At 50.5% G+C, this 8,583-nt stretch overlaps 1 protein-coding gene across 1 annotated transcript in view; it reads left to right on the forward strand.

Moving 5' to 3' along the window:
- Positions 1-6,648, forward strand: part of NFATC2 (nuclear factor of activated T-cells, cytoplasmic, calcineurin-dependent 2) — a 156,450-nt gene extending 149,802 nt beyond the window's left edge. Inside the window, exon 11 of the mRNA XM_005866222.2 lies at positions 2,312-6,648. Coding sequence (XP_005866284.1) covers positions 2,312-2,367 — 56 coding nt within the window. The 3' untranslated portion in view covers positions 2,368-6,648. The remainder of the gene's footprint in view (positions 1-2,311) is intronic.
- Positions 6,649-8,583: the final 1,935 nt, after the last annotated feature.

An 8,583-nucleotide genomic window follows, 5' to 3' on the forward strand; every position in this document is an offset into this window, starting at 1 on the left:
CCACCCCCTGCCCTGGCCCCCCCAGCCCTGGGTTCTGATCAGGGAACCGGCCCTTGTTGAGTGCCCTGATGCCAGCGGCTCTGCCCACCGGCTATTTTTAGAAGCCAAGGCGGTGGAAAGTTCCCACTGAGGATCGACTCCTCTCATTTCCTAGGTTGAGAAAACAGGAAGCCCTTCAGAATCCGGGCTTTGAAAAGCTTCACTGAAGCTGAGCTGACCCCCTGCCCCCTGGCACCAGGCTTTCATGGGGCCTCACAAAGGCCCTGGCTCACCAGGCCCCAGAGGGCTCTTGAGGGGCAGGACTGGGGCAGCCATTCACCATTGGTGCCTGATGTAGGGCTCCCAGAATTCCCCTGGTACCTGGCATATAGTAGGTGCCCAATTAATGCTGGTTAGCTGAATCTGTCCATTCATCCTCTGAGTTCCAACTCATGGACCCTTTTCCACACTGGAAATGCTTGTTATTCTAACATACATTTGCATGCATGAACATACATGGATCATATTCGAATATGTACATACATGTCACATATATACATATTACTCTACAAACCAATACCTGCTAAACACTGGCCACTGTGGTAACTGTCACTTGTATCATCTTATCCAAGCTCCTCAACAACCTTCAGAGGAAGGTAACATTTTTATATAAAGTTTACAGATGGGGAAACTGAGGCACAAAGTACTTCTATCACTCAGGCAGGGTTCAGCAAACAGGGACTGGCAGAGGCAAGACTCTAACCCTGGCCGGCAGGCTCTGGAGCCTGGACTCTCGCCTCGCACGTGCTCTCGGCATCCCTCTGCAGAATAGCGAGCCGTGCCGGACTGGTTGCTGGTGCAAAAGAAAGCATTGAGCCCAGCACCCCCCACAAAGTGCGGGGGTATCGCTAACCATCGCAGCCACCGGCGACAGAACCCCCTCACCAGGCCGGTGCAAGGAGTTTGTATGTCCATCATGCCTCACATCCACCCCAAAGGGCACACACTGTTATGATCCCCACTTTACAGACGAGAAAACCGAGGCACAGAGAGGTCAAGTCACACGGCAGCCAGTTTTGTGAGGGAGCTGAGTCACGCCTGACTCGTCCAGCTCTAAAGCAGTGTACACGCGCTCTCCTCCTATTTCGGGTGTTGCAGACTCATCCCTGGACCTAGGAGGACCCAACTTGAACAGGGAGAGACTTTGAGCAAATCTCCACAGTGAACCCTTACTTCCAATTTTCCGTCTCAAATTGTAGGTGAGGCTAAGATGAGAAGAGAAGATAGGAGGCGGCTGTGGGAAGGACTCAGTGTCAGAACAAGGAGAGGGAGGTTCATGTACCTGTGATGGGACCGCTCAACTGCCCACCCGAAGGTGTGCACACCCCTGGGGCAGGTGCACACCCTGTTGGGCCGCATTGATGGCAGGGTCTTCTTTCTAAGAACGCAAAAGGAAGCTTTCACAAGGCCCACTATTCTAAGACCTCACTGCCTTGATTCCAGGAAGTAGCATCCTTGATAAGTGGCCCACACGGGAGAGGAGAGCTGGTGCTGTGTCCTGGAGGAAGAGGCCACCTTCTACTTGAGAAAACTCGCCACGTGGGGCGGGTTCCTGGTTGTGCTGAAAGAGATGATGTGTACATTGGTGGCCAGTCTGTCTGTGGTGTCCCCCCCACTGTCCTTTTAAAGGCCTTTTTTGGGGGCTGTACATGCTGTGGGTCAAGGAACTGTGTTTCAGTCATGTAATAGGTATTTCCTGGATGTCGTGATAATGGAAGGAGTTTGGTGTGCAATAGGGAGCCTACAGCGCATTAAATAAACAGAGGGAAGCTAGGCTATGGACAAGGCTCAGTGGTTGAGCATCAGCCTATGAACCAGGAGGTCACGGTTCGATCCCCAGTCAGGGCACATGCCCAGGTTGCAGGCTTGATCCCAAGTGTGAGGCATGCAGGAGGCAGCCAGTCAATGATTCTCTCTCATTATTAATGTTTCTATCGCTCTCTCCCTCTCCCTTCCTCTCTGAAATCAATAAAAATATTTTTAAAAGATAAAAATTAAAAGACAGGAGGAGAGAAACTTACTGAAAACCTGCCACAAGGACCAACTCCATTTCTGCCATGATTTTTCTAAAGTTACCGTTTAGACAACTTTGCCCAACAAATCCATAGGAAGGCATTTCGTATGTTAAAAACTGTCAAACCTATTATTGCAGAGAACAAAAATGTGTTTTGAAAAAAAAAAACACCCCGATCGTCTTTGGCTCTAGAAAGTGAATCTGATCTGTGTGTTGGTGCCTCTCACTCGCCCCTACTCTCTCTCTTTTCTTTTGTAGTTAACGAAATCATCAGGAAGGAGTTTTCAGGACCCCCCACCAGAAATCAGACGTAGAAGAAGCCATTAGCAAGACACCTTCCGTACCTGTCCCCTCGGAGCCCTCCACGCCCCTCCCGTCTTCCTGACGGTCCCCGCCCGCCCGGAGTCCCACATGGGCAGCGCTCCTCGGGGCAGGCAGCCGACTGGTCCAGGAGCTCGCCACCTCTCTCCGGAAACACAGCGAGGGCACTCTGCCTTTTGATTTTTTTTTTGTCTTAAATCCCAAAGAGCATCTCAGTGGACTTTAATGGTGTCCCGTCCAAACCTTAAGTGCCTGCTGACCAAAACCAAATTCTGATCAAGACAGCACGCCGGACCGCACCTGAGAGCGAGTGACGAGCTCACGGCACGGCTGGTGGGGGATGGAAGACGCAGCCCTGTGGTTAAACCCCCTTCCTCGACTCATTTCCCAGCCCCGCACCTTCCGGAGGAGAGGCGTTCCCAAACAGAACAGGCAAAGGAAGGTGGCCCAAGCGTCCAGCTCACAGGCTGAAGAAACAGAGGCCAGCCCGTCGTCCTTAGGGCCACCCGGGTGTGCCACAGCGGGGCCACGGCTAACACGTCTTCTTAAATTCTCATCCGGAAGCACAACTGTCTGGCCCCTACAAGATCCCCCGTTAGAACTTCTTGGAGTTAAGTTATGACATGTATGCTTTTTCCCTGCTTCATGAGGCTGGCCGAGGTGGCTGGAGGTGGCGCCGCCCTGGCCAGCAGCTCCTGCCCTGCAGCGCGCCCCGGACTGGAGGTGACCCCGGCGGCAGAGTGAGCGCCCTGGCTGCAGCCACAACCTAACGGCTCTGCGACGTCCCCGTGCTTTCTTCCTAACAGCCAGAGTGCTTTCCCATCAAGGCGTTACGAGACTCCCACGCATGTGCATTGCATTTTCAGAAGGAATGGCACAGGGCTAAAGCAACCCCCCCCCCCCCAAAAAAAAGCACAGGTATTTTTGTGAAGCGGTTGTGAAAAGAGGCAGTTGGCAGGCCTGAGTGAGTGGGCTCCCATAGCAGGGGGAAAGGGCTGAATTCCCTCTTTCTGGCCTAGACTCCAAGTGGGACACGCAAGCTCAGGATCTGGCCCTGAAGGTCATTGGTTATTTTGACCTGAACCTATTGAAAGCCCCACTCAGCCCCAAAGACCTTTCTGCACAGCTGCCTCCTCCAGCACAGGACTCATCTGAGTAGGGCAGGCCCACCCACGGTGCACCCTTAGGTATGCGTGGCCCCGCCCCCTCGTTTCTCTCCCCTGGGCACATCCAGGGTCCTCCAGCACCTCCCTCCTTTGGTGCAATTTTGCCAACAAAACTCTCAAAGTTCTTAGCAGGTGAGTTTTTATCACAAAGATGTATTTTGTTTGCATTTCCTGCAGACACCCCAGGACGCGCCAGGGATTCGTTCTCATCCACTCAGTGGCTTCCCTAGTAACCAACAGTGAGTGTATGCCTGGCGCTCTGCGAGAGGCTGTGCCCCAGAGATTTCCGATCAAGTCCGCTAGGTAGAGGGGATCACGGCAGGTGGGGGTCCCCTGTGGGTTTTCTCAGTGCTGGCTTTCTCATGGAGGTTCCCCAGAGGTCACACGTCCCCGGGAGCCGGGCCCGGAGTGCAGGACTTGGTGACCATGGCCCGGTGTGTTTGGTGCCCCAGAGGGAGGACAGAATGCCCAGGTTGGGCCTTTGCACCCTCCTGTCTATCACCTTTTGCTCAAGATAACCTTTGACCCCAAGGGCAGAGGCCCACGCCTCCACCCACCCAAGCACAAAGTTTAGCAAAAATCCTTTGAAACAGACGGAATGCCAGTAAGAAGGCGACCGCTGCTGCAAAGCTTCGGGGATGCAGAATTCTTCCTCATAGAGATCCTTCCACAAGCAGCTCTACCCAAAGACCTTTCTCGCCAGCAACACTGACTTCACCGGGAAGAGTTCGAGTGCGCGGCGAGTGACGTCCTCTCGCGGACCTGGCCAGGAGCCACTTCTTTTGCACATGAGGAAATTTGGCCTTTCCTCGGCTATCTGAATGTCTTACCAAGTGCCTTCCTGCTATTGTAGCAAAGTCGCTCAGCTTCCCTGAGCATGGGGTGAAAAAGGGCTAATGCGTTTTCCATCCATCTTCTAACCATGTGAGTGGCAAGGGCCTCCTGTGAGTTCAGACCCCTGTATGTACACGTGTGTGTGTGTGTGTGTGTGTGTGTGTGTTATACACACACAAACTCTCTTTTTCTAAGACATCTTAGCTGGATATTATAGGAAGCATTTCCACAAAACAACGATCCCAGACAGCAAAGGAAAGAGAAGCAAGGACGTTCGTTTTGAGACATAAATAGGCAAGCAAACATGCTATTAGGAGCCGACAGCTATGGAGAAAGTTTTGTCAGTTACAGATGCCGGAGGAAATTTTGCCAAGAGTAATTGCTCATGAACTACTTTCAGGATGGGAAGAGGCCGCCGAGTCCTCTAAGAGAAGGAGAAAGCAGGGACGTCTACATGGTGGAGGGGTGTGTGTTGCCCATGTGTTAGAAGGACCTCGGTGAGGTGGATGTTTGCACTTGCTACTTTCAAGGTCAGTGCGACAGGTAGCACTTCTAGCAGAGACCTACCGTGTTGCTGAATGTAGTCTATCTCCAAAGTTTGCCAGTCTTCCCGCGTTGTACAAAAATACTGCTGCTTGATAATATATAATAGCGATCCAAATTAATTAGTATGTCATTAAATTTTATTTTCTTATCTGTATTTTTATGCTTTTTATCTGTCCTCACCATAGTGCACCCCGGTTGGAATTAGAAGAATATTTATAAATGGTCAGAAGTCTTTTTCCAGTGTATCTTTTAACATCTATGTTGATTTTTCCCCCCTAAGAGAGATGATGTATTCTTGAAAAGGTGTTAATCATTCCAGGAAACAAGACAAAAACCCCACCTCAGAGCCTGTTAGTCACCTGTCTCCCAGACAGAAGCATCTCCGGAGAGAGGGGGAGTGGCTTTGTGGCAGAAGGAACCACCTGTCTTGCTTGAGACCAACGCTGCCTGACTCCAGCTCTGAGCCTCAATCTTGTCACCAAGGGGAACTGTATTGTAAAGTGTTTAGATCCCCCAGTAAGTAGATGGTATCAAACACCTGCCTGTGTTGTAAGGGGATTCCGGAAGCACCCGTGTTCACAGAACGCCAAGTGCAGGCTAATGTTTACAGAGCTGACTGAATCCCGGTAGATGACCCCCACACACACACATTATGCAGAGGACACGGCCTCTGATGACATGCCTGGTTCCTTCTAAGAGCTGGGAAGCACTGGAGTGCTTTTCCTGCTTACATCAGCCTCGGCCGAGGTGGCGGCTGCCCCATTGAGACAGATCGGAAACCAATGTGTTCTGATTGTCACTCTGGACGAAAGCGAGGCAGAATTTGTTTATTTTAATGTCAAAAGACACTTCCCAAGTGCTTTCTATTGTTCAAAATGGAAAGAGTGTCAGGGGTCTGGTTAACAACTGCTCGCTTCGTGTTTACAAAAAGCAGGGGGTGGTGACATTCTTGGCAAGCAGGGCAATAAACGTTCCTGAACTTATATTCTTGGAAGGACAGCGCTCTAGCAGGCACCCAACACACCTTGACCTGGTGTCTTCCAAGCTTGAGACTTGGGCATTCAGGCCCACGGAGCCCCACCGGCCAATGCGCGTGTTTTCCTGCATCCCAGCTAAAGGGAAGCTGGGATGGCAGGCACCCATCCCCCCAGCTTTCCCGAGTCCCCGAGTTACAGCCAACATCACTGTCTTAACTCAGTTTGTTCAAAAACAAACTTCTCTGGTGCTGGTGAGCTAGAGGTGCTCCTTGAGCAAGTCCCTCCCAAGGCGGAGCCGGGGTGCTGGGTGCCGGGGGAAAGGTCGAACGCAGCTGTTGCCCGAGGAGAATAAACACCTGCCTCTTCAGGGTTTGCATGAACTGGATGCAAATGATGCTGCTTCCAGGAGAGGAGGTGCTTCCAGCATTCTGATTGGCTGTGGTTGGCCGAGCTTAGCATCCTGAACACATGGGCAGAACCTCACTTACCCCAGTGGCCGCCGCGGCCCTCCGAGGGGAGAGAGGGCTGAGAATGTCCACCTGAGTTCCTCGCGATCCACGTCTCTCCAACTGGTGCTGCTGGGAGGCTTAGGTTTTGAACATCGACTGTTAAAGGAGTTTGAATACATCACATTCCTATGCAAGACGTTTTTAATCTCCAGTTTAATGTAGTTTATTTTTGCTATCTGTAAAGTATTTTTATACGGCTTGTATCATGATAGTTTAGCAATAAAAGAGTTGAAAGCACCGGCTACTTTGGTGTCTCGTTTCTCTGGAGAGGCAGGCTGCTCAAGAATCCCCTTTCTGTGTTGAGTTCACACAGCAGGGAGCCTTTTGGGGGTACACACACCATGCGTATGTTTACTCCTCATCTCAGCCCTCTGAGGGGGAACCATTCACTTCACGCCTCACACTGGGGCGCAGAAGCCACCTGCCCGACACCGCAGAGCCGTGCGGTCACCTGCATTTGTCAGATTCCCCTGTCCCTCATGGCCCTGCCATCGCCAGCGTCCCTAGGCCTCTAGAAGGAGCACCCAGGTAAGTTAGGTTTATAACGCCTAACCATTCACTTCACACCTCATAGGGGGTCCCAGAGCATTTACAGCCAACGGGGCTGAGCTGGCCACTCAGAACGCAAAAGCAGATCTCTGCTTAAACATCTTATAAAATTCCAAGTTCAAAAAAAAAAAAAAAAAAGGTTACCCTTTACCATCAACCCACAAACAGAATTTTACAATTAGATATTACAAATACTAGAACTTTCCAGCTGGCTTACAACAACTACGCCCTCCGCCCTCACCTTATAGTGACAGCACCTAAGAGGTTTGGAAGTTGTTGCTATTTAAGTCTTAACAATATTGTTCAATGTTCATGCTACTCTCAGTGCTACCCGTAAGCCCCAGGCAAGCAGGTGCCCGCCCCCTGCCTCAGGGACCACTCACCCCTGCTCTTGGAAAGCCTCCTTGGGGATTTTCCAAGCCTCCTCCCAGGGTCTGCAGCCAGCATTACCATATGGGCGGGGCCCCAGCACATACAGGGCCATGCATAGGTGCTGATGCTGGAAGCACCGACCTTGAAATGCCCTCTAGTGACAGGGACCAGCTGGCTCCCACTTCTTCCCTTCAGGGCACCAAGTCAACCAGATGCTCCAAAGAGCTCCAGAACCTGCACCTAAAGGGTCCAGACCGGTTTCCAGGGAGCTTCCTGGTGAGCAGACTGCCCCTGATGGCCAGCCCCTAAGTCCTTTTCCTTTTTTCCCCGTGGGATCATGGGAGATTGGTCCACCAGAATGGCGCTGAGACATCAATCTGAGGGTGCCTCAAATTGCTTATGTAAACAGGAGCCCCACAAAAAATAGTTACCTAGAGGCCACTAGGACCCTTACGGTTTCTGCTGTGGCTGCGCGCAACTGATTTTCTTGGTTAACTCGCTTTCTGAAAACTTTTTACCACTTTTCCTGAATAGAAACCCAGAACCATCTTAAACAGAAAACAAGGATAAAACGATACAGCCATTTAAAAAGTAAGCCTCTGTTCACCATTTATAGGGTGTCCCAAAATTCACGCAAGAAGTGATTTTGATAGAAAACACAGGTTTATAATTAAAAATTGTAAATTTTTTATTGATTCATAAAGTATACAGTATAAGGTTATGTATGGAATAGCCCATCAGGTAAACGTCCTCCACGGCTTTGCTGGCACATATGCAAAGCCGTGATCTTCATTGGTCTTCATTGTCCCTGCTCCTGGGCCATCATTGGTACTTGGTAATGCTTATCAAATTGAAGGGATTGAAATCAAAGGGCAACAGATATGAGAATCTGATTCAATAAACCAAGTAAAATTAGGCTTTTTTATTGTTGTTGTTGTTGTTGTTAATGCTCACGCAAAATTCGAATCTTGCGTGAATTTTGGGACACCCTTATATGTGAGCCACGCTGGGTAAACACAATCAGATTCGGCCCGTGCCCTGTTTCCCCAGATATAAAACGAGGGTAAGCATAGTCCCTCCCCCCAGATATGGGATGCTTTATAACAAGCGTTAACAATTGATACAATCGCCATCGTTTAGCAAACAGAGTTAAGACTCACCCAGAGTTGCACCTCCTGTCCCAACATCTGAAGGAAAGATTCAGAGCTCTGACAATAGGTATTGAATTTTTCTAACCAGATCCTCCAAGAAGAAAA

The sequence above is a fragment of the Myotis brandtii genome, unplaced genomic scaffold (assembly GCF_000412655.1).
Source record: "Myotis brandtii unplaced genomic scaffold, ASM41265v1 scaffold225, whole genome shotgun sequence".
NCBI classification, from domain to species: Eukaryota; Metazoa; Chordata; class Mammalia; order Chiroptera; family Vespertilionidae; genus Myotis; species Myotis brandtii.